The sequence below is a fragment of the Mobula hypostoma genome, chromosome 7, assembly GCF_963921235.1.
Source record: "Mobula hypostoma chromosome 7, sMobHyp1.1, whole genome shotgun sequence".
Classification (NCBI taxonomy): Eukaryota; Metazoa; Chordata; class Chondrichthyes; order Myliobatiformes; family Myliobatidae; genus Mobula; species Mobula hypostoma.
Window position 1 is genome coordinate 163,769,496 of NC_086103.1, and position 27,690 is coordinate 163,797,185.

General features: G+C 40.3%; 1 protein-coding gene across 2 annotated transcripts in view; it reads right to left on the reverse strand.

The window, feature by feature from the left end:
• tmem131 (transmembrane protein 131) overlaps positions 1-27,690 on the reverse strand; it is a 191,722-nt gene that overhangs the window by 146,279 nt on the left and 17,753 nt on the right. For both annotated transcript variants that reach the window (XM_063054492.1, XM_063054491.1), the window contains exon 2: positions 5,496-5,557. In XM_063054492.1, the coding sequence (XP_062910562.1) occupies positions 5,496-5,557 (62 nt within the window). The remainder of the gene's footprint in view (positions 1-5,495; positions 5,558-27,690) is intronic.

Here is a 27,690-nt window from a genome sequence, read left to right on the forward strand (position 1 = left end):
GGGAAGAAGTAGTACAAGTTAGTAGGTGAAAGGTGAAACTGGGAGGTGAGGGGTGAAGTAAAGACCTGGGAAGTTGACTGGTGAAAAAGACAGGGAATCTGGAGAAGGGGAATCTGCAAGAGAGGACAGAAAGCCATGGAAGAAAGGGAAGGGTGGAGGAGCACTCAAAGGAGGTGATGGGCAGGTAGGTATGGAGATAAGGTTAGAGAGGCAAATGGGAATGGAGAATGGTGGGGGGTGAGGGAGGCATTACTGGAAGTTTGAGAAATCGATATTCATATCATCAGGTTGGAGGCTACCTAGATGGAATACAAGGTGTTGCTCCTCCAACCTGAGCGTATCCTCATTGTGGCAGTACAGGAGGCTATGGACTGATGTGTTGAAATGGGAAGTAGAGTTAAAATTGATAGCCACTGGGAGATCCTGCTTTTTCCGGCAGATGGAGCATAGGTGCTTGGTGAAGTGATCTTCCAATCTACATTAGGTCTCACTGATATACAGGAGGGCACACCGAGAGCACCAAATAGATAACTCTAAAAGACTCACAGGTGAAATGAGCTTCTTATTCTGACTTCATCTTTTTTTCTCCAGTTCTGATGAAGGGTCTTGGCCCGAAATATCAACTGTTTACTCTTTTCCATAGACGTTGCCTGGCCTGTTGAGTTCCTCCAGCATTTTGTGTGTTGCTTAACTACCATAAGTTACCCATTCCTGAAGGCAAGTGACAAATACAATCAAAAGGGAGTTGATGGCTATTTGAAAGAAAGCCTGTTGCTGAACAGAGGAAAATAATGGACTGATAGAATTGATCTAACTAAACTGTCATTAACCCAGCAGCTGCCTTCTGTATTTGCATCAGACTGAAAAATTCTTAAAAGCTTGCGCAAAAAATATTTCTTAACACCAGATTTTAACTTTATCAAGTAACACCACAGTTCACTTTTCAATAAAATTATAATCAAATTGTTCCTCGTTCTTTTTCATCTTGTTGCAAAATCTATTGGCCTGAACTGAATACTTGAGAAAACATCTGTTCTAAATGTTGGTTAAAATGTGCAAAAGTATTACTGTCAAACAAACTAGAAAAAATACTTTGATATGTTCAGTATTTGATACTTCAAATGTTTCAATGCCCATTGGCACAAAAACTACATTCCCACCTTGCCTTGAGCCGAGGATGAAGTATTCTGCTATTTTAGTCAATCATTTGATGCAGTGACAGTTTTTCTTTGAAAATTGCTCAGCAAGTTTCATTGGTTATTATTTTCCTAATCCTAAACACAAGATCAAACTATCAGTTTTCCGAATAGAGCTTTGGGTACCTCATACATTTCAGGCTGGTTCTCTCATGGGAAATAAATTTATTCAATTTGGCCCCCCATGGGACCTTGGTCAAGCTGGACTGCCAGATTTTCCAGATTATTGTATGTTCCTATTAATGCAGCAACTCACTTTTAACAAGATCTTACCCAGTATTATAATAAATTTTACAAGGCCAAGAGTTTAAAGGGAGCAAGGGGAAACATCTCATGAGCCATATGCTAAAACATTAGAACTTTCACGTGTTCAGACAGTAGAATAAACTTTACACAAAATAATCTGCAGATGCTGGGGTCTCCCATTCCCTATTCCCAGTTCCTCCGTCTCCGCCGCATCTGTTCCGAGGATGAGGTTTTCCGTTTCAGGACATCTCAAATGTTCTCTTTCTTTAAGGATCGTGGTTTCCCTTCTGCATCAATGATGCCCTCACCCGCATCTCCTCCATTTCCCGCACTTCGGCTCTCACCCCATTCTCCCGCCACCACAACAGGGACAGAGTTCCCCTTGTCCTCACCTACCACCCCACCAGCCTCCGGATCCAACACATTATCCTCCGCAACTTCCGCCACCTTCTGCAGGACCCCACAACTAAGCACATCTTTCCCTCTCCACCCCTCTCCGCCTTCCGCAGGGATCGGTCCCTCCACCACTCCCTGATCCACACGTCCCTCCCCACGGATCTCCCACCTGGCACTTATCCCTGTAAGCGCAAGTGCTACACCTGTCCATACACCTCATCTCTTGCCACCATTCAGGGCCCCAAACAGTATTTCAAGTGAGGCAACACTTCACTTGTGAGTCTGTTGGGGTCATCTGTTGCATCCGGTGCTCCCGGTGCAGCCTCCTTTACATCGGTGAAACCCGATGCAGATTGGGGGACCGCTTCGTCGAGCACCTCTGCTCCATCCGCCAAAACAGACAGGATCTCCCAGTAGCCACCCACTTCAACTCTGCTTCCCACTCCCATTCAGATGTGTCCATACATGGCCCCCTCTGCTGCCATGATGAGGCTAAACTCAGGTTGAAGGAGCAACACCTCATATACCACCTAGGTAGTCTCCAGCCCCTTGGTACGAACACAGGATTCTCCAACTTCCGGTAATTCCCTCCCCTTCCCTTCACCCTATGTCACTCTGCCCCCTCCCCCAGCTGCCTACCTCCTCCCTCTTGGTTCCGCCTCTTTCTACTACCCATTGTGTTTTCCCCTATTCTTTCTTCACCTTTCCTGCCTATCACCTCCCTGCCTGCCTTCCCTCACCCCTTTATCTTTCCCCTTACTGGTTTTTCTCCTGGAACCTACCAGTCTTCTCCTTCCCACCCTCCCCCCACCTTCTTTATAGGGCCTCTGCCCCTTCCCCCCTACAATCCTGACGAAGGGTTCCGGCCCGAAACGTCGACCGATCTTTTCCACTGATGCTGCCCGACCTGCTGAGTTCCTCCAGAATAAACTTTACTATTTACTGCTGGTTTAGTTTGCTGAACTACAAGAACTTAAATTTATTTTAAAAATGGAGTATTTGCTTGGATCTATTGGCTTGAAATGGGCACCTCTACTACAATTTCAGAAAGAGCAACACACCTAATGCAGTCTGTTGCTGACTTTTAACAGTGCAGAAAATTAAGATCAAATGATATTCTGGAACTCTATAGAACTGTAGTGTTAATGAGTTGTTTTACTCCTTTGCCATTAAAAAAGGAGGACATGGCACTATTAATTCTAATGTATGCATGGTTGGAAACTCGGGATGATAATGGACATGTGGACATAAGGAAAGTTGAAAAGGTTATGAATTTATTCCCTAGAACATAGAAGATTGAGGGGAGATTTGATGGAGGTATACTAAATTATAAGGGGAATAGATAGGGTAAATGCAAGCAGGCTTTTTCTACTGAGGTTGGGTGAGACTACGAACAAGAGGTGACAGGTTGAGGGTGGTGAGAGTGTGGAACAAAATGCCGCACAAGTAGTGGGTCAATTTCAACATTTAAGAGAAATTTGGATAGGAGGCATATGGAGGGTCAAGGTCTGGATGCAGGTCAATGGGACTAGGCAGATTAATGGTTAGGCACGTACTAAATGGGCCAAAGGGCTTGTTTCTGTGCTTATTGTGTCTTATGACCCTATAACTGTGTGTAGTCTTAAGAATCAAGGAAATAGTGAGGGAATGGGATTGATAGGATTGCACTGATATCCAGCAGTGACTATGGGCAGAATAATCTACATCATGACTATGGAAGAATCCATATTTGGAAAACTTCCAATTTCTGCTTAAAATCCAATAATGGTATTATTGAATGCCCTACATGACACATTTGGTTAGTGATACGTACATATACAGACACACACACATATACGTGTTAAAGGAAAAGAGTTGAAAACTAAAGATCGAACAAATTACCCAATATAGCTTGCTAAGGGAAAACTACCTTTTAGCAAGCAATACATTAGCAACATGTTTAAACTTCAGAAGCCACACATTGTTAATGTTTAAGTGCATACTTTGGGGGGGAAAAAAACCCAAACTATAAAAATCACAGATAAGTAAATGTGCAAAGGCTGCTTTTTACTAACATAATCCTTTTTGGATAGGATAACCAGATTTTCAGTTTATAGCTAGTATATACTTTCAATTGTGTAAACATTGCTTATTTTATGCAGAAATATTTCTTAATTTTGACACTTGGGTGAAACAAGATCAAAGACTTAGAGCATAAAATGATATCTAAAAAATTCCCTAATAAGTAGATATTGAAATAAGCAAGACCTTATGTGTTACATCATTGACAATCAATTAAAATTAAATACATTACAACCTCAATATAAAACATGGGAATTGGGGTCTATTGTAACACCTATTGAAATCAACTTTCATTGTAAGTGAATCTAGTGTTCTTTAACTTCCATCTTGGTGATCATGATTCTATTCACAGTGCATCTAAAACAGATATAATAGGGAGCAATATTTCAAGCTTGCACAGTAACAGTATTTTCATTCATTACTGATGAGCCAAGGTTACTAGAACAGAGAATAAAATTTATAACGTTTCTTGGCCAACATGCCTTCCCTTCTCACCATCAGAAAAGGCCAAATATTTTCAAATACTATTAAAGTGCATTTTAAACTCAAAAGCCAGGACCATGATGTAATCACATGGGTACAATGTTATCTGCAAACTTCTCCTTCAGTTCACACCATCCCAATTTTGTAAATAGATTACTAAACTGTCATGCTTCCAATTTTTGTAATTTATTACCCAAAGGAGTATGTTCAGTGCAATAATTGCAGCACTTCAAAAAGCTATTGCAATGAAAATTAGGAATAACTATTAAATGCTGGCCTTGTCAATGACAAGCATCTCCTTTAAGTTAATGAGAAAATACTAAAATGAGTAATATCACTGGAACAACAGCCAAATCATGAGGTATATTCCCCCTTGTATTTTGATTACGACTGGGATTACAGATTGCCCTCAGGTTATGAATGCTTGATCAATGAACATATAAATAAGTGTCTGAGAAACTAGCAGAATAAACAAAGATGGATTTGCCAGTGTTGCAGACAGCATCTGCCAGGTAGGAATTGGGCATTTCCATGTGACTTCTTCCCTTAATTTTCCCCATCATCCCCAACAATCGAGTGCTGGGTAGAGCTGAGCAGATTCACTCAGTCAGTGAGGTAGAATGGCAGCCACTTTTCCCGTGCCTCCTTGATCTCCCATTACAGCTGTTTGTTTATTTCCGACCAGCAACACTTTCAGGTTATAGAGATCTCAGAAACAGATATGCAGATTTCATAAATGCAGCAAGTATTTTTAAGCAATGAAAATTAACTCCTCCATTACTAAATTTTAATTAGAAACAGAACAGTTATAGATCACACTGCTTCTTGTCTTGCTCTGCTATTCACAGGTGAGGTGAACATTTACCCAATTTTTTCAATAGAACAATATATTTTAATTGTAATCAAAAACCTATCGGTCCTAACCTCGGATATTCTAAATATCTAAGCATGTATATCCTTCTGGAATTGAGAATCACAATCTTCAAAGGATGTGGTACAATGCAAAGAACTTAAAATTATTTTTCATTATTGGACAAAACAAGTACATTTTGCAATTTATCTCACTTGGGTAAAATTTATACATTTACATAGCAAAACTATGTAATCACATACCTGTAATAAGCCTCCTTCACCAAAGTGTAGTATTTCAATTATGTTTTCTGGTTGGATAAATGCTGGAAAGAGAAGAAGAACTATCAGTATTTTTTTCATTCCCGTACATTTGGTATGAAACACTACAAACCAATACCAGATGCCAAGCTACAAGTTGCCAAGATGATATCACAATAATCTAGAATCATTTCCCAGACTGGTACATGGTATGCCTGTTGCTCATCATGCCTGCCCATGCTTGAAGTCTGTTAGAGCTGTTACATCAAATGATGTCATAATAGATGACATTTGTAATTTAAGGGTCTCACTAAACCATGTTTATATTAAATACTTGATTAGCAATACATATTGCACAAGAATTTATAGGAGATGGACAGCAGGGCAAAGTCTATTGACGTAGCTGTAAAACAACTGCACTGAGGTAACGAAGGTCAGTCTGGACATAATACAGTCCAATTTCTGACATCAAGATCTGCTCATTTACATTCTGGATTGGCTGCTAATGTCAGCAAAGACTCATTGCATCAGATTTTGTCACAATAACCTACAACCAGGGTTACTCAATTAACCTTTCCAACAGCAAAAATTAACTCTTGCTACAATTATATATTCAAAGAGGGGAAAAAAATAGCTACTCCGTAAAATATCTTGCTCACTCCACAGTTGTTAATTTGCAAACATAAAAAAGGAGCTTAAATTAAATTCTCTTTGGGTAATTTCTTACTGGTTAAACCAAATACTGGTGACAATTTGGTTAAAATTAGTGACAATTGTAGTAAATTCCAACTAAATTAATTTCCACAAAAATTGATTAATACTTAACTTAAAGTTCTTTTAAATACCACAAATGTTCTGTTTGAAAAAGTACAATTACCCTTAAAAGTAATGTATCGATTTACTAAATTTATTGCTGTCCATAAGGTTTTCCCTCTTTTGTACTACTGCAATGTGCTCCTGTATAGAACAGTCTATCTGAATGGCATGCAAATAAAATTGTTTCTGCTAGCAACAGTGGTGCTAGAAAGTTTGTGAACTTGTGAAAGTTTGTAGAATTTTCTCTATTTCTGCAGAAATAAGACCTAAATTGTGATCAGGTCTTCACACAAGTCCTTAAGTTAGATAAAGAGAACCCAATTAAATAAACAACACAAAAAACATTATACTTGTTCATTTATTTATTGAGAAAAATGTTCCAATATTACATGTATTTGTTGGAAAGGTATGTGAACCTTTGCTTTCAGTAACTGGTGTGACCCCCTTGTACAGCAATAATTTCAGCCAAACATTTCCGGTAACTGTTGATCAGTCCTACACATTGGCTTGGAGGAATTTTACGCCATTCCTCCTTACAAAACTGCTTCAACTCTGGTATGTTGGTGGGCTTCCTTGCATGAACTACTTGCTTCAGGTCCCTCCACAACATTTCTATAAGATTAAGGTCAGGATTTTGACAGCCAAAATATGAATTTTCTTCTTTTTCAACGATTCTGTTGTTGATTTAATCTAGCCTTTTAGATCATTGTCTTGTTGCATTATCCAACTTCTATTAAGCTTCCCTGACATCTCCTGTAAAATGTCTTGATGTAATTTTGAATTTATTGTTCCCTCAACAATTGCAAGCTATCCAGGCCTGGAGGCAGCAAAGTAGACCCAAACCATGATGCTCCTTCCACGGTGCTTCACAGTTGGAATGAAATTTTGGTTTTGGTGTGCAGTGTCCCTTTTCCTCCAAACATAGCAATGTGCATTTTTTGCCAAAGAGTTCAACTTTTGTCTCAACTGTCCACAGAACATTGCCCAGAAATATTTGGAACATCCAAGTGGTCTTTTGAAACATGCAGCAACTTTTTTTTTTGGAGAGCAGTGGTATCCTTTGTGGCATCCTTCCCTGAACGTCATTCTTGTTCAGTGTTTTTCTTACAGTGGACACATGAACAAAGACTTCAGCAAGTTCTACAGATTTCTGCAGGTCTTTTTCTATTACCCTTGAGTTCGTTTTCACCTCCTTCAGTATTGCATGCTGTGCTCTTGGTGTGATCTTTATAGGATGCCCACTCCTGGGTAAGAGTAGCAACAGTAGTTTCATCCATTTGTAGACAATTTATCCTACTGTGAACTGATGAACACTCAAGAGTTTAAGAAATGCTTTGCGTAGCCACCTCCAGCTTCATGGATCTCTACAATTTTTCTTCTAAGATCCTTTGAAAGCTGCTTTGGTCGAGGCACGATGCCCATAAACAGATCTTTCTTGAGAAGAGTAGGCTCTGTCAGTAACCCGACTTTGTGTGTCTTTTTTATAGTGCTGGACACCCCTGCAACCCACACCTCCAATCTCATCTCATTGATGGGGACACCAAATAGCTTTTGTCGAAGGCATTACCCTAGCAGTTCACATACATTTTTCCAAACAAATATTGGATCATTTTTCTCAATAAATAAAAGTATAATTTTGGTGCTATTTATTTAATTGGGTTCTCTATCTAATTTTAGGAATTTTTGTGAAGATATGTTCACATTTTAGGTCATATTTATGCAGAAATTGAGAAAATTCTACAGGGTTCACAAGCTTTCACTGTAGGTACATGTAATAATAAACCAATTACCAATTCACATTTTCATCTATCAGCATCTATGTGGAAACTAAAGGAGAAATCTAAATACGCATTCATTCCCACTCTCCATTCTGCCCAAGGGTAGGTTATATAAAAAAAAATGGATTCGCCTGGCATTAATGCACATTTTAGATCTTGTCAATACTTGGTTCGCTTCTCAAAATTAAGATCTTTAGAAACAAATTTAGACTAATTAGAAATCAATCTATTGACATAGCTCCAGATGAAGCTACATGCATCCTACAGAGCAATGGAATTCAGGACAGAACCTTTAATCTAGTTGATTATACGTTCTCAGACAAATGATTAACAGTAGAGTTGGAAGTTAGAAAGGTGTCTGCAAAACAGATATTCCATGGAGCACAGCAGCTCAAAGGCTGCCTGCACAGAGTGGGGAAAGAAACTGTATACAGTCTATGGACTGAAATGCATTTCTTTCTACAGCAAATTTCTACCAGGTAATAAAACCCTATAGAATTCAATGAACATCCTATGGTTCAAAGCAACAACTCATCATGCCTCTCAAGCCTATTCACTATTCTAGAAGACCACAGAACAGGCCCTTCAGCCACAACGTTGTACCAACCCACATAAACCTCCTCCACAATCAATCTTACCCTTCCCTCATAGTCTATAACTCTCCATTTTTCTAATATCTATGGGGCAGATTATGTAACAGTCCCTTAAATGGCTCTATTATATCAGCCTCTACAACACACCTAATGTGTTCAAGCATTTATCACTGTAAACACCTACTTGATATCTCTGCTAAACTTCCATCCACCTTAAGTGATAAACAAGAGATTCTGCAAATGTTGGAAATCCAGAGCAACACACACAAAACTCTGGAGAAACTCTGTAAGTCAGGCAGTATCTAAGGGTCTCAGCCTGAAATGACTGTTTATTTCTCTCCACAGATGCTGCCTGACCTACTGAGTTCCTCCAGCATTTTATGTGTGTTACTATGAATAGTCTTTTTCTGCAATTACCTCTTTAAACCAAGAATTGCCTAGTTAACCTTCTGATAAAGGGACTTGGTGGGTTTTAGTGTGATTTCCCCATGCTTGCAAAGTTTATATTCACTCTACAATCGTGACTGTTATTAGGCACAGCTCAAGCACTAACCATAAATTCACCGATAACATAACTATTGCCAGAATTTCAGATACTGACAAGGTATTGTACAGGAATGAGGTAGAATAGCTGATTGAGTGATGTTGCAATAACAACCTTGCACTCAATGTCAGTAAGACAAAGGAACTGATTGCCAAAAGGAAAATTAGGAGCACACAGTAATTCTCACTGAGGAGACTGCAGTGAAAAGGGTGAACAACTTCAAGTTCCTGAGTGCCAACATCTCTGATGATCTATCTTGTGCCCAACATATTGATGCAATTACAAAAATGGTACACCAACTGCTATATTTCATTAGGAGTTTGAGGAAATTTGGTATGTCACCAAAGGCTTTAGGAAATTTCTACTGATATACTGTGGAAGGCATTCTGACTTGTTGCATCAACCTCTGGTACAGAGGCACCAATGCACTGGTTCAAAGATCATAGACTCAGCTCCATTATGGTCACTGGCCTCACCACAGAATTCTGACACCTTAAAAAGGAGATACCTCAAGGCAGCAGCATCCATCATGAAGGAACCTCACCGTTCAGGACCCACCTTCTTCTCATTACTACCACCAAGGAGATCCTAAAAGCCTGAAGACGCAGTCAATGTTTTAGGAACAGCTTCTACCCTCCATCTGATTTCTGGACAATCCATGAACTCATGAAACCTAATGCACTATTTTACTCTTTTACACTGTTTTTTAAAAACATTTTCAATAATTAATAGTACTTGTTAGGTAACACAGCGTACTGCCTCCGCAACAAATTTCATAACATTTGTCTCTGTTAAATAACCTGACTAACTATTTCTTGCTAGTTTATTCTTACTTTGTTTCTTACATCAAGTTTTTCCATGGCCTTTTGCCAGATTGTAAAACACTTCCTACTTTAAATTAATGTCTTATTTCATCACAAAAACAATTCTACTTTGTCCAGAATCTGGTTATAAAAAAGCAATACAAATCCACTTGTAAAAAGCCACATTCTCTAACACCACTGTGCTCGACACCATTTTGTCATCCCTGTCAAAAACTCTAGCTTTTCTCATATCTGGGTTCTTTCCAAAATGCTGACTCAGGAACAAAATCTGTCATATTTTCAGTTCATGCAACACAAGTTTCTCTTATTTTTCTACATCTCAACAGTACCCTTACCTCGACCTTGCCTTTGGATTCACCAGGTTGTTCAAATCAACTCGTTAAGAACCCCAAGAACACAAACATCAATTTACTTCTGTTTCAATCCTGTACCTTGAGAGGCTTCATTGCTTAACATGATGTATTCATAATTTTCACCCTGCTTTATCAATGTCTCGTTACTTCTACAACCTTTGCCTGGTCAGCTCCATAAAATACACCTTCCGTTTCAGTGATTCAATTGTATATACACTCAGTGGCCTCTTTATTAGACATCTGCAAACCTGCTTGTTAATGCAAATATCTAATCAACCATTCACGCAGCAGCAACTCAATGCATAAAAGCATGTAGACTTAGGCTACGTCCACACTACGCTGGATAATTTTGAAAATGAAGCCTTTTCTCTTCGTTTTGATCTAACAATTTCAGAACAGACAGCAACGAGACTGAAGCCAGAAGAGTTAGAAATATATTCACCAAATACTTTGACCCATAGCTTACTGAATAAATAAGTATACTCACTTTGCCCTGTTTTCTGTCCTTGCTAGTATGAAGGTGCTTTACCTATTTATGCAAGTACTTCTCTGGCAATAGATGTGTAACAGCCTAATGTAACATTGTATGGAAATACAAGATAACACTGATGCAGACATGTTTTATACATTTAACAAGGTGCTTTATTAACGCAACAGAGTTAGTCAATTTTTCAATGTTCGTCGTCAGCTGGGTCACACTGTCCATGAACTCCCTGTCGGTTGCCTCCATACACTCCAGTATTTGTTTTTTTTAGTTTTAAGTCCTCCTGCGCGAGAGCCAACAGCAATTCCTTTTAAGTTTTTCTACTCTGTAACTGGACAAACGCACACCAAGTATATCGTTTCCTCTTTGCTTGTTTTCTGTGTGTCCTGCGCATGCCCAGTAGGAGGAGATTCGCCCAAATATTTGTCTAATGTGGACAGAGATATTTTGAAAAACGCTTAGTGTGGACGCCTATCGTTTTTACTCGAAACCGGCATTTTCAAAATTATCCGACGTAGTGTAGACACAGCCATAGTCAAGAAGTTCAGTTGTTGTTCAAACCAATCATCAGAATGGGGAAGAAATGTGATCCAAGTGATTTTGACAGTGGAATGATTGTTGGTGCCAGACAAGGGAACTGCTGATCTCCTGGGATTTTCACGCAGTCTCTAGAGTTCACAGAGAATGGTGTGAAAAACAAAAAAAAAGTGAGCAGCCAGACTGGTTCAAGCTGTCAGGAAGGTGACAGTAACTCAAATAATTACATATTACAACAGTAGTGTACAACAGCATCTCTGAACACACAGCATATTGAACCTTGAAGTGGATGGGCTACAGCCACAGACTGCAAACATACTCTCAGTGGTCACTTTAGTAGCACAGGAATTGACCACCTAGTGTAGATACCTCAGTTCATTGGTGAAAAAGTTTGACACGTTGGCTCTAATGAAAAATAACTCCATAGCAAAACCTAACAACACCATACAGCTTCAGTTACCTCAATACTTCCCTTCCTCAGCATTTTGCTTTCCTCCAAATGCCTCAGGAAGTTGACTGCAAAGCAATTGTGAAATTTCATGGTGGAACTGGCATATTATTGCAAGATGTACCAAGCTACAGTGAAAAGAGTGTTGCATTTTGTTCATACAGGTCAAATCATTATACAGTGTACTGAAGTAGTATGAGGTTAAGCAATAACAATGCAGTATAAAATGTAACCGCACTTTCTCTGTAGCTGTTGAGTCAAACAATAAGGTGGAAGATCATAACGAGGTAGATTGTGAAGTCAAAAGCTCATTTTATGGTACTGGGGAGCCTTGTTTCCAGAGCTATTTCTTGTGATCACATGTAGAACAGCTCCTGTACCAAGCCATGATACACCCAGATAGGATGCTTTCTATGAGGCATCAATAAAAATTGGCAAGGGTCAACGGGGACATGCCAAATTTCTTTAGCTCCCTGTGGAAATAAAGGTGTTGGTGAACTTTCTTAGCCAAGGAGTCAACTTAGTTGGGCCAGGATAGGCTACGCTACTGATAATATCAACAACATTAGACTTGAAGCTCAACCCTCTCAACCTCACTGTTGATGCAAACAGGAGTATGTGCACTGCCCTCCCCTTCCTTAAAGGAATGATCAACTCTTTTGTTTTGTTGATATTGAGAGCACGGATGCTGTCATAACATTTCACAAAGCCTTCATCTACTTCCTATAGTCTGATTTGTGATATGGCCCACTATGGTGGTATCTGTAAACTTGTAGATAGAGTTAGAGTAAGATCTGGCCACATAGTCATGCTGCCTATCCTTACTGTGCTATGGAACAACGGGATAGATTTTAAGATCAAGAATCCATCTTTCCATACTAGGGAACTGTTCAATAGCCTGTGCTTTTACCTGTCTTACTCTGCAATGCTGCATGTCAAATAATTACACTTACAAGTAGTATACAAACTAAAGGACAACAGTAAAACAAGCCTTAAGGTTGTTACTTATAGCTGAGTGTGCAGTGGGGATTAGCTCTCACTGCCTATTAAATACTCCCAATGGTGTGCGCCTCAAATAGCCTCTGACAACCAAGTCCAGCTCCTGGCCTTCATGTGTGACTTGGCTACCAAACCTGGCGGAACAGTTTCTACTGACAGAAGAGGCGAAGGTGGGTTACTGGCATCCTGAAAACAGTTGCTTCGGGCAGACGGGGCCCATCAGTCATGGTTGGCAGCTCATCTAGAGGGAAAACTCAGATCTCAAACCTCTACTGCCATGCAGCTATACCTACTCATGGGGAAGGCTTCAAGAGTAAACCTAGAGGGAATAATCTGGAGCTGGGGTCCCCAAGGCAGCCCTACATTGAGGTCAACACATACTGGCAACTCCTGTGACACTGCTGATGCCAAATTCTACCAGTCTCTAAACACAAAATACTCTGCAGATGCTGGGGTCAAAGCACCACTCACAACACGCTGGAGGAACTCAGCAGGTCGGGCAGCATCTGTGGAAACTATCAGTCAACATTTAGGGCCGGAACCCTTCGTCAGGACTGTAGGGGGAAGGGGCAGAGGCCCTATAAAGAAGGTGGGGGCAGGGTGGGAAGGAGAAGGCTGGTAGGTTCCAGGTGAAAAACCAGTAAGGGGAAAGATAAAGGGGTGGGGGAGGGGAAGCAGGGAGGTGATAGGCAGGAAAGGTGAAGAAGGAATAGGGGAAAACACAATGGGTAGTAGAAGGAGGTGGAACTATGAGGGAGGTGATAGGCAGCTGGGGGAGGGGGCAGAGTGAAATAGGGATAGGGGAAGGGAAGGGGAAGGAATTACCGGAAGTTGGAGAATTCTATGTTCATACCAAGGGGCTGGAGACTACCTAGATGGTATCTGAGGTGTTGCTCCTCCAACCTGAGTTTAGACTCATCATGGCAGTACAGGATGCCATGTATGGACATATCCGTATGGGAATGGGAAGCAGAGTTGAAGTGGATCAGTCTCTGCCATTCCTTTGGGTTCAGATGTGTGGCGAGGGGGAGCTTGCTACATGGGTAACAACAACTTGCTCTCCACATCGTAGTGTCCTAGCTTGTGTATCTAGACAGCTAGGACACAATATCCATAGTCTAGCTTGACCGGAACCTCAAAACAAGCAATCCTCATATATACCAAATAATATTGAAATTAGATCACATCAAGAAAACATTTTGCAATAAATTAACTTCTCAAAAAGACATTATATAGATGAATGCAGCTCCAAACCTTAGAGCAGTAGGTGGAACAAAACAGAAAACTCTTACTAGAATACATTCTTTGAACAAAAACAGGATGGATCCAGTTACCTTAAACCCTTGAGAAATAGTCTATGTACAATGAACCTCTGTCAAACTGCCAAATTGTAAAAGCCCTGGATTTTACAGGTTGTTAAGTAGAAATCACACAATGAAAGTGAAGCTATTAAAGCTAGAAATACTCGTTTTATAATGCCCACATTTCAGCAACCGAATACCTGGGTGACTCCCAGATAACAATCTCAAAAGGATTAGTTTTGAAACAGCCAGTTGTAAGGGAAGCAGCTAATTAGTTCCAATATCAAAGCAAAAAAGGATTTAAAGATGAGATCCTAATTGTTGTCATTAGGAGTAAAAGAATTAGGATAGGGGTGTCAGAGAAATAGACTACTCTGGATCCATTTGCGTCAAGGTGCTTTGCACGTTCCAATAAATTGAGTTGAGCAACATGACACGGTGGATAATCAATGTCAGAAAACGACTAATGAACAACCAAATTAAATGACACACGATTTAATAAAAAATTGACATACCGATAAAGTCATATACACAAAATGTTTCCAAAAATGTATTACGTAACATAAAAAGTGATCTGATGACCCAATAATATCACCTTCTCCAAAACATTCAACAAAACCATCTTCTGCAATTTCATGTTTCCTGATGCTAAAGATAATTTGACTGAAAATAAATATAAAAAAAGCTTCCCATTCCCCAAACAGAAGTTACTCAAATGAAAACAAGATGCCAGTAAGTCACACTGTCTGCCGATTTTGCTCAATATTATCTAGTTATCACATTACCACTTGGGGCACTGTGTATAAATTACTGTGGAGAGATATAATTGGCTTGACTGGGGCAGGCTTTTGAGGAGAAGGAAGGTGGAAAGGATTAGGCGAGTGGAAGAGGAAGGTATGCAAGAAGCAGAAAGGGATTTGTTCACGATGTCCTGGTATGTTTAATGTCTCACTCAAAGCAAATCAACATCATATTACTGCCCATGGGAGTTTTTGTAGTAGTTTCCTGTTATATAAATTAGCTACAGGAACCATTACAACAGTGACTAGACTTCAGAAGTAAGGTGGCTTTGGGAAATCCTAATAAGGCCAATGAACATTTTGCATAAATGCTATATTGGAGTGGCAGTCCGAATCTTTGTGCTCAAATCTTAAGATACATAAATCCACTGCCTCATATTTCAGAGGGAAAAGCTGCTATCAACTGAGCCATTGTTGACACTGGCAAGACAATTCACTTCATGCATCAGCCCTACACTGTATGATAACTTAATAAATGTGACCATTCATTATTCTTTTTGTCAATGTACAGCCTGTGAAGATAGTTCTTCATAATGAAGAGCATTATCAAATGTTTACTGGCTATTCTGAACATTACAGCATTCTTTCTAACAACAAGTAGCACACAAAATAACGGACAGCCACATCCATTGCTGCTGGAATACTGTACAAAGTCTGGAATAGTCATAGTCATACTTTATTGATCCCGAGGGAAATTGGGTTTCCTTACAGCTGCACCAACCAAGAATAGAGTATAAATATAGCAATATAAAACCATAAATAATTAAATAATATGTAAATTTGAATAGTGGAGAACTAAGTGCTGGGTCCCGCAGGACTGAGTCGGTCGTTAAAGTAACTACATGCTCATATTTACCTGCAGGGAAGGGTAAGGTCAGGCGGAACGATAGCGTTAGGAAACTCGATAGTTAGGAGGAACGGACAGCAGGTTCTGTGGCTGTGAAAGAGAAGCCCAGGTGGTACATTTCCTCCCAGGTGTTGTGGGTCCAGGATGTCTCAGAGCGGTTAGGGTTAAATCGGGATTGTTGGGGGGGCGGTTGCAGGGCAGTGTGGTTCAAAGGACTGGAAGGGCCTACTTTGAACTGCATCTCTAAATAAAAAAACTTGCAGGTTAAGTCAGTGGTAAGGAAGTCAAATGCAATGTTAGCATTCATTTGGGAGGTCTAGAATATGAGAGCAAGAAGGTGATGCTGAGGCTTTAGACAAACCACACGGTGCCCTGTGAGCCGTTTTGAGCCTATCTGAGAAAAGATATGCAGGCATTGAAGAGGGTCTAAAGGAGGTTCACAAGAATGATTCTGGGAATGAAAGGGTTAATTATGAGCATTTGATGGCTAAGCACCTGTACTCGCAGGAATTTAGAAGAATGATAAGGGATCTCACTGAAACCTATCAAATATTGAGATGCCTACAGAGTGGATGATTCCTATAGTGGGTGAGCCTAGGACTAGAAAGCACACTCACAGAATAGATGGACATCCATTTAGAACAGAAATAGGAAGGAATTTCTTTAGCCAGAGGATGATGAATCTGCGGAATTCATTGCTATGGACGGCTGCAGAACCGTCATTGGGTATATTTAAAGCATTGTGTCAAGGGTTATGAGGAGAAGGCAGGAAGGAAAATGGACTTGAGAGGGATAATGAATCAGCCACAACAGAATGGAGAAGCATTGGTCTAATTCTGCTCCTATGTCTCATGGCAATGATGTGAAGCAGCTGAGAATAGAAGTCAGAAGCAAGATTACAGGTGACGTGGCTGCAAACACTGAAGATGCAATTCCTGAAATGTACCCAGGGGTACAGAGCTGGAGGTGGAGGTCTAACTTCCATCAAAATTGAACACTGAAAAAGTTTTTTTTTAAAAAAACATTTAAAAGCCATTGAACCAAAAAAACTTAAGTTCTATAACATTTAAAAACTTAGACACTTCAAAATAAATGAAACATTAAAGTAGTGCAAAAAAAATCTTCCCTTGCTTTCGAATTTCTATGCCATAGCAATTTCCTATGCTAAATCTGTTCTCATACAAGATCCAAGTGGCAGTTCTTTAGCTCAATAATTTATGACTAAAACAAGGGAGTACAATTTTAATGTGATTGGAAGTACAGGAGGAATGTCAGAGGAGTTTTTTTTAAAAAGAGGTGGTGCATGGAATACCTGCCAGGGGTGGTGGCAGAGGCAGATACTTTAGAGACATTTAAGATACTCTTTGTCAATGTCAACAAGACAAACTAGATGGTTACCAACTTCAGAACTCTCACCACTCACACCCCTCTTTACATCGGAATTTCCACTGCTGTTCTACCAAACTCCTGGGAGCACACATCTCGTGCAACCTTTAATGATCTCAGGATACATCCTACACAATCAGGAAAGCTCACCCATGCTTCTACTTTGAGGAGGCTGAAGAGAGCTGGACTATGCGTATCTATATTCATTTCCTTCTGCCGATGCGCAAAGGTATGGAAACTGCACTGCGGCAGACAGGAAGGCGCTACAATGGGTAGCCAAAACTACCCAGCGCATCACTGCCACCAGCCTAACCACCATCAAGGACATATATACAGAAAGATGTTGGTAAAGGGCCAGTAACATCATGAAGGATCCCACCCACTGCTCTTGGATTGTATGTCCTACTCCTATAAGGGAGAAGGTTGTCGAGCACTCACACCAGGACTACTAGACTCAAACAGTTACTTTCCCCAAGCAGTAAAGCTGATCAACACCTCCACCCACTAACCCACCACTCCACAACCCCCACCACCACTAATACATCTTTTTCTGTTTGAGTCACCTTACGTATACACACTTTGTGGATATACAATGTATACAAGCTACCTTATGTATTTGTATTTATTGCACTATTTTTATTAGTGTTCTTTATTGTTTCTTACTGTATTTTTAAGCTGCCTCAGATCCAGAATTATTTTGTTTTCCTTTACATTTGTGTACTGAGAATGACATTAAACAATCTTGAATCTCAAGATGAGCACATGAATGATAGTAAAATGGAAGACCATGTAAAAGGGAAGGGTTAGTTTGACCTTAGAGTAGGTTAAACAATCGACACAATGTAATGGGCTGAAGGGTCTGTACCGTGCAGTAATCTGCTATGAATCCAGTAAGATTGGGTACACCTATTAACCAAAATGTGGACTGTAAGTCTTCCAGTTTGAACAGTTGCATATTCATGGAACTGCTGTCATAGCCGGCACATTTTGCCCAGCTTCACAAGCACCATATCAGCGATTAGGGATGAACATCTGCAGTTAACAATCAACATCTGGCTGAAAAATGAATTTGCATTAATATTCAAATTGCCATATCCAACTAAACTCAAGCATTGCATAATGTCACATGTGGTGATGTTACCTTACCAGCTCGTCATTCGATAACTACAAAAAGCTTAGCCAATACCTCCTTCTGGCCCCAACCCATATCACTTGATTTTGTTAATATCCAAAAATCTTACAATAATGATTATGATATTGAATATACCCATCAACTATACCTCCTCAGCCTTCTGGATAATGACCTTCAAAGATTTTTTTCACAGAAGGTAGTGGATATCTTCTTATCTGTCTTCAATCTCAAATCTAGTCCATGTCTTTTCTTCGAAGGCTACCAATGATTCAAAATTCCAGAATTTGAATTTATAGAAACTGCAACAATTGGTGAGTTCCTACACTGATAATTTTTCCTCATCTTGCCTGAAAGCAATTATTCCACATGCCAATACAACTTTCTCTGCATGTGCCCTGCAGTACACCTAGGCAATAAAAAAAATATTGTAAACTAGCAAGCTCAGAATAATGTAACAACATTAATACACAAGGCTATTTTAATGAGATACCAATTCTTTTTTTAAAAAGACAAGTATATAAACCCACCTGAGTAAATTACTTATGAAATTTGCTGAAAATCTGAAAAATGATTAGAAGAAAAATAAATTTGCAAAATGATATCCTACAAGCTTCTGCAAGAGTCACTGGGGGCACAAAAACATTACCACACTCGAACTACAATCTTTGACCATTCCATGTTTTAACAGGCATACAAACATTACAATCCAAGGTTCTGCTGTAATTGCTGGAAGTTTGCTTGGAATTAAAATACCAGCATTTGAGAGCAGATTATAGAACAGGAGTTGTTGGAACTGAGATAATAAATCAAAACACTCGTCTTTCAACATGCCACCTAACCCCGTTAGCACTTGCAGTGCTTTCAATGCTGTTAAATTAGTTGCCAGTCTTTTGCCGATGAAACGTAGACGGGAAATAATAGCTAATGGACTGTCCCAATTTTTTTTAAGGGATTAACAAAGAATGCCTCTTTTGTTCTTCTGAGTTGTATTTAATTCTTCAAAATGTAGCTGCAATTTCAAACAAAATAATAGAAATATCATAACATTCTAAGCAACCACCTGGCTGATACTGTTAAATATGATTCCTTATTGTAATTGCAAACAAGAGAAAAATCTGCAGATACTGAAAATCCAAGCAACACACACACACACACACACAAAATGATGGCAGAACTCAGCGGCCCAGGCAGCATCTTTAGAAAAAGAGTACAGTCAATGTTTCAGCCTGAGACCCTTCATTACGAGTCCCCTCAGCCCGAAACGTCGACTATACTCTTTTTTTTTTAAAAAGATGCTGCCTCGCCTGCTGAGTTCCTCCAGCATTTTGTGTGTGTTCCTTATTGTAATCAATAGTCAGCATGGCTTTCTCATGGGCAGGTCATGCCTGATGAGCCTGATTAAATTCTTTGAAGATGTAACAAAACACATTGATGAAGGTAGAGCAGTAGGAGTAGTGTATATGGATTTCAGCAAGGCATTTGATAAGGTTCTCCATGCAAGGCTCATTCAGAAAGAAAGGAGGCATGGGATCCAAGAAGAACTTGCTTTGCGGATCCAGAACTGGCTTGCCCACAGAGGGCAAAGGGTGGTTGTAGATGGTCCATATTCTGCATGGAGGTCGGTGACCAGTGGTGTTCCACAGGGATCTGTTCTGAGACCCCTCCTCTTTGTGATTTTTATAAATGACCTAGGTGAAGTAGAATGGGGAATAGTAAGTTTTCTGATGACAAAGGTTGGGGGTGTTGTGGATAGTTTGGAGGGTTGTCAGTAGTTATAGTGGGACATCGATAGGATGCAGAACTGGGCTGAGAAGTGGCAGATAGAGTTCAACCCAGGTAAGTGTGAAGTGGCTCATTTTGGTAGGCCAAATGTGAAGACAGAATTATAGTCTTAATGTTAATAAGACTCTTGGCAGCGTGGAGGGATCAGACATCCTGGGGTCCGTGTTGTTAGGACACTCAAAGCTGTTGCGCAGATTGATAGTGTTGTTAGGAAGGCATATGGTGTGTTGGCATTCATCAACAGTGGGATTGAGTTCAAGACCCGTGCGATAATGTTACAGCTATATAAGACCTTGGTTGGATCCCACTTGGAGTACGGTGTTCAGTTCGGTCACCTCACTACAGGAAGAATGTAGATACTATGGAAAGAGTGCAAAGGAGATTTACAAAGATATTTCCTGGATTGGAGAGCTTGTCTTATGAGAATAGGTTTAGTGAACTTGGCCTTTTCTCCTTGTTGGACTGACAGAGGATGAGAGATGACCTCAGAGGTGTACAAGATGATGAGAGACATTGATTGTGCAGATAGCCAGAGACTTTTTCCCAGGGCTTATATCACTAACATGAGGGTGCATAGTTTTAAGGTGTTTGGAAATAGGTACAGAGGGGATGTCAGGGGAAGTTTTTCCACACAGCCAGTGTTGGGTACATGAAATGCACTGCCGGCGACAGTGGTGGAGGTGGATACAATGGGGTCCTTTAAGAGACTCTTAGATAGGTATATAGAGCTCAGAAAAATAGAGGACTATACAGTAGGGTAATTCTAAAGTAGGTTACATGGTTAGCACAACATTGTGGGCTGAAGGGCCTATAATGTGCCGTAGATGTTCTAATAGCATTAGCTATGTAACTACTTAAAAATAAACACAGGATTTAAAGTGACAAATTTATAGACTGATCTTCATGAACATACTCTCAATAGCCACTTTATTAGATACAGGGTGGAAACTGGTGTACTGTAGTCTTCTGCTCCTGTGGCATATCCAATTCAAGGTTCAATGTGTTGTTCATTCAGAGATGCTTTTCTGCACAACACTGCTGCAAAGCATAGTTATTTGAGTTACTGTCACCTTGAACCAGTCTGACCATTCTCCTCTGATTCACTCATCAACAACACGTTTTCGCCCACTGAACTGCTACTTACTGGATGTTTTTCCTTTTGTTTGCCACACCATTCTCTGTGAACTCGAGAGACTGTTGTGCATGAAAATCCCAGGATATCTGAAAAACTTTAACCACCCATCTGGCATCAACAATCATTCCACAGCCAAAGTTATCATATTTATTCCCCATTCTGATGTTTGGTCTGAACAACTGAACCTCTTGACCATGCTGGCATGCTTTTATGCACTGAGTTGCTGCCCCATGATTGCATTAACAAGGAGGTCTAATAAAGTGGCCACTGAGTGCATATCACACATGCAGAGTTGCATGACTTCAGTAAAACACTGCAACTGATAAATTTTAAACTAGTATTCTATAGCAAGGAGCACAGAGAAATCCTTGCTTTAAAGTACTGGGAATGTAAAAAAATAAATCAAGCTGTAATAATTCTGGAAAATTACTGGAAGTAATATGTTCATGGGGTTTTCCACCTTGCACTTTTAATGGCACTAACATTTCCATGCCTAATGCAAACAAAACTAATGGAAGTCAGATTATTAGAATATTTTTACATTTATGATGCACGTCTTATCTGGAAAGGTTGAGTGAGCTAGGACATTTTTCATTGGAGATGACTTGATAGAGGAATAGGAGGCATATAATGGACAGCCACCGACTTTTCCCCAGGGCAGCAATGGCCAATACCAGACAGCATCCTTTCAAGGTGAGTGGACAAAGGTTCAGGGGCGATGTCAAACTTTTTTCTTTAAAATTAGAGTGGCAAGTATCTGTAATGCACTGCTGGAGGGGTGGTTGAGGCTCAAATCAATTTATAATCAAAGTACATATGTTTACATATACTACCTCGAGATTAATTTTTACAGACATTTACAGGAAAAAAACAATTTTATGAAAAGTTATACATAAACAAAGACTGAAACACCAATGTGCAAAAGGTAAAGTGCAAATAACAATAATACTGAGATCATGAGTCGTCAAGTAATTGAAGGGGAGTCTGTAGGTTGTAAAATCAGTCAGAGTAGTGTAGATGAAGTTACTATCTCCATTGATCAAGCTTTCATTTATTTATACATGATACAGCCAGGAACAACCAGCCACACTGCCCAGTAACCCACTAATGTAATCATAGGACAATATACAATGACCAATTAACCTCCTAAACAGTAGGTTTTTGGACTACAGGCTACCTGGGGGAAAGCCACACTTTTCAGAGAGAACATACAAACTCCTTACAGACAGTGCTGGAATTGAGCTACAAACTCTGGAACAAGCCCCGAGTTGTAACAGCATGGCGCTAACTACTACCTACTGTGGTGCCCCTCTTGAACTTAATTAGTGGAAGTGATACCCGACCTGTTGGGGTAGGCCAATTTATGTAATCTTTTTCCTCAAGACCTACAAGGGGATGCTGTGTAATCAATACAGTTGTAATGGCACCACTTTCATCATGCTGATGCCATGCATTTGTACATCATTACCAAGTTTAATTCAGCGCCATGATTCGCCACAGGCCATAGTCCTGATTAGAGTTTGGCTCTAATATCTGTTTTAGTGTGGACAGAGATATTTTGAAAAACGCCTACTGTGGACGCCTGTCGTTTTTACTCGAAACCTGCATTTTCAAAATTATCCAACGCAGTGTGGACGTAGCCTAAGAGCCTAGGTTTCTCTAGGAACACATTGACTGTACTAAGATTTCACCAGCTCCACATTCATTTACAGACAATAGTATGTCTTAGTATGATACAATAGGCTCCAGAACAACTAAGCCATGGTACTTATGGTAAATGAAAACTACATGCAGCACATTCAAGTTTATAGAAGAATCAGAATCAGGTTTAATATCACCAGCATATGTCATGAAATATGTTAACTTAATGGCAGCAGAACAATGCAATACATAATAATATAGGGAAAAAGTATAAATATGCTTATTAAATAGTTAAACTAAAAATAGTGCAAAAACAGAAATAATAAAACTGAGGTAGTGTTCACGGATCCAATGTCCATTTAGGAATTGGATGGCCGAGGGGAAGCAGCTGTTCCTGAATCGCTGAGTTTGTGCCTTCAGGCTTCTGTAGGTCCTTCTTGGTGGTAACAATGAAAAGAGAGCATGTCTTGGGTGATGGGATTCGTTAATGATGGACACTGCCTTTCTGAGGCACCACTCCTTAAAGATGTCTTGGATACTACAGAGGCTAGCACCCAAGATGGAGCTTCCTTCAACCCTGTGCAGTAGTCCCACCCCCCAATACCAGACAATGATGCAGCCCATCAAAATACTATCCGTGGTACATCTGTAGAAGTTTAAGTGTCTTAGGTGACAAACCAAATCTCCTCAGACTCCTAATGAAATATAGCTGTTGTCTTGCATTCTTTATCACTGCATCAATATGTTGGGCACAGGTTAGATTCTCCAAGATCTTGACACCCAGGAACTTCAAATTGCTCACTCTGTCTACTTCTGATCCCTCATCTTACCCTTTCCGAAGTCCACAAACAGCTCTTTGGTCCTACCGATGTTGAGTGGAAGGTTGTTGCTGGACACCACTCAACTAGCTGGTATGTCTCGCTCCTGTACGCCCTCTTGGCTTCATTTGAGATTCTGCCAATGGCTGTAGCATCAGCAAATTTATAAATGGCATTTGAACTATGCCTAGCTATACAGAAATGGGTATAGAGAGTAGAGTAGTGGGCTAAGCACACATTCCTGAGTTGCGCCAGTTTTGATCATCAGTGAGGAATTATTAGTATCAATCCAGAAATATTGTGGTCTTCTGGTTAGGAAGTCGAGGATCCAACTGTACAAAGACCCAGGTTCAGGGACCCAAGAGATCTCTGAAGCACTTAATGACCTACTCAAACATTCTGGAAAATATATTGCTTACCTCCCCATCAGACAACATGGAGAAAATTAGGGCCAAAAAGGAGTGGTAAGCTAACTTTTAAAATAACTTTCAAATAGTTGATGAGTAAAAACTTGTACAATTGCTGGTTGCCATGCTGCTAAGTTATCAAATTTCACGTCACATGCTGGTGATAATTAACTTGATTCTGATTCAAACATTACTCAGTACAGTTACATTGGTGTTTGCTAAACATGCCGTGATCAGCTTTTTGCGCTTGAACATCTGAATAACTTATCTAAACAGAAGTGTTATCCAAAGTAGCATTGCCTATAATATCCATATTATGTACTTCTGTCACCTTTACGATTTCCTCTACCTGAAAGATGAAGGTAACATGAACATTTCGGGTGAGAAATGAAGTGCACATGAGAAAGCGTTCAAGAGCACAGGTGCACAGAGTATAATGCTCAGATGAAGGCAAATGATTAAATTGCAGTGGTAGAGGCATAAAAGCACCAGGAAGAACTATAGAAGTAAAACACAACTCTAGATTTGAGAGGGTATTTAACAGCAAAAAGTGACAGAAAAATTGAAACAAAAAAAAAGATAAACTCAAGGAGATTGCATGGACAATAATTTGGGCACTCCAGGAATACAAGCTATTCAACCTTAAAAAATGAGCAGCTGATAGCCACAAAACTATGAGAACTAACATCTTTAAATTAGGCATTAAATCGGTACTAACACCAAATAGCCATAAAAATGCTTAATCTTCAAGCTAAATTCATATACAAAGCATCAGGTTACCTGAAGTTCAAGACCATACTGATGGACTTAATGCAGAATTATTAGCCAGGTAACATTGCCCTCCCTAATAGGCATAACTACACATTGCAAGAGGCTCCACCAGAGTGAAAGAAAAAGCAAATTATTGAACTCACCAGGTAAGTAAAAGTAAGATTATTGCCTTCCCAGTGCTTGCATGGAAAGACAATGGAGAGAGGAGAATATTGGAGGAACGATCCAAACTTTTGTTGAAGAAATATCCCTTTAGAATTAGAGGGGAAGATACGCATTTAATAGTGCTGGAGTTGGTAGATTATCCATCAAATGTGAAAGCTAGGAGTGAGATGCAAGGAAAGGGTATCCTAGCATGGTTCTGGAAGAGGTGAGAAAAGAGGTGCAAATAATAGAATGGATACAGTAGAAATCTGCCTCCCAGAAAGGAGAGACGAAGAGATTGTTTCAGACCCTTGGATATGGAAGGTGGTGTTGGCAAAAAAGCTGCAACTGAGACAGAGAAACACTAGAATCTTTTTACAAATCAAGGCAGCAAACACAGGTGCCAGGTTCTGGGATGTTTCTGATCGCGTCCACGATATCCTGAAGTGGGAAGGTGAACAGCCAGAGGTCGTGGTACATATTGGTACCAATGACATAGGTACGAAAAGGGAGGAGGTCCTGAAAATAAACTACAGGGAGTTAGGAAGGAAGTTGAGAAGCAAGACTTCAAAAGGTAGTAATCGCAGGATTACATCCTGTCCCACACGACAGTGAGAACAGGAATAGAGTGAGGTAGAGGATAAAAGCGTGGCTGAGGGATTGGAGCAGAGAGTAGGGATTCAGATTTCTGGATCATTGGGACCTTTTTCGGGGCAGGCGTGTCCTGTACAAAAAAGACGGCTTGCACTTGAATCTGAGGGGGATCAATATCCTGGCAGGGAGGTTTGCTAAGGCTATTGGGGAGAGCTTAAACTAGAATTGCTTGGGGGGGGGCACCGAACTTAACAGACAGAGGAAGGGGCTGTTGGCTCACAAATAGAGAAAGCTTGGAGACAGTGCAAGAAGGAGCATAGGCAGGTGATAGAGAAGGGATGCGCTCAGACTGATGGTTTGAGACGCTTCTATTTTAATGCAAGAAGCATCATACACAAAGCAGGATGAGCTTACAGCATGGATCAATACTTGGAGCTATGACGTTGTGGTCATTATAGACTTGGATGGCTCAGGAGCAGGAATGGTTATTTAGAGTACCAGGCTTTAGATGTTTCAGAAAGGACATGAAGGGAGACAGAAGAAGTGAAGGCGTGGCACTGGTAATCAGAGATAGTGTCACAGCTGCAGACAAGCAGGAAGGTATGGACAGATTGTCTACTGAGTCTCTGTGGGTGGAAGTTAGAAACAGGCAGGGGTCATAATTCTACTGGGTGTTTTTTATAGACCACCCAAAAGTAACAGGGACACAGAGCAGATAGGGAGACAGATTCTGGAAAGGTGTAATTATAACAGGGTTGTTGTGGTGGAAGATTTTAATTTCCCAAATATTGATTGTTATGTCCCTAGAGCAAGGGGTTCAGATGGGGTGGAGTTCATTAGGTGTGTTCAGGAAGGTTTCTTGACACAATATGTAGATAAGCCGACAAGAGGAGAGGCTGTACTTGATCTGGTATTGGGAAATGAACCTGGTCAAGTGTCACATCTCTCAGTGGGAGAGCATTTTGGAGATAGTGATCACAATTCTATCTCCTTTACCATAGCATTGAAGAGGAATAGGAACAGACAAGTTAGGAAAGCATTTAATTAGAGAAATGGGAAATAGGAGGCTATCAGGCAGGAGCTTGGAAGCATAAATTGGGAGATGTTCTCAGGGAAATGTACGGCAGAAATGTGGCAAATGTTCATGGGATACCTCCGTGGCGTTCTGTATGTTCCAATGAGACAGGGAAAGGATGGTAGGGTACAGGAACCGTGGTGTACAAAGGCTGTTGAGTATCTAGTCAAGAAGAAAAACTTACAAGCAGTTCAAAAAACTAGGTAATGATAGAGAACTAGAAGATTCTTAAGCTCCTTCCTGCTAGCTTTATAATGAAATTAGGACAGCCAGAAGGGGCCATGAGAAGGCCTTGGCGAGCAGGATTCAGAAAAACCCCCAGGCGTTCTGCAAGTATGTGAAGAGCAAGAGGATAAGATGTGAGAGAATAGGACCAATCAAGTGTCGCAGTGGAAGAGTGTGTATGGAACTGAAGGAGATGGTGGAGATACCTAATGAATACTTTGCTTCAGTATTCACTATGGAAAAGGATCTTGGCGATTGTAGGGATGACTTACAGTGGACTGAAAAGCTTGAGCATATAGACATTAAGAGGTTGTGCAGGAGCTTTTGAAAAGCATCGGGTTGGATAAGTCTCCAGGACTGGATGAGATGTACCCCAGGCTACTGTCGGAGACGAGGGAGAAGATTACTGAGCCTCTGGCAATAACCTTTGCATTATCAATGGGGACAGGAGAGGTTCCGGAGGATTGGAGGGCTGCGGATGTTGTTCCCTTATTCAAGGGAGTAGAGATAGCCCAGGAAATTATAGACCAATGAGTCTTGCTTCAGTGGTTGGTAAGCTGATGGAAAAGATCCTGAGAGGCAGGATTTATGAACATTTGGAGAGGCATAATATGATTAGCATGGCTTTGTCAAAGGCAGGTTGTGCCTTGTGAGTCTGATTGAATCTTTTGAGGATGTGACTAAACATGTTGGTGAAGGTAGAGCTGATGTAGTGTATATGAATTTCAGCAAGGCATTTGATAAGGTAACCCACGCCAGGCTTA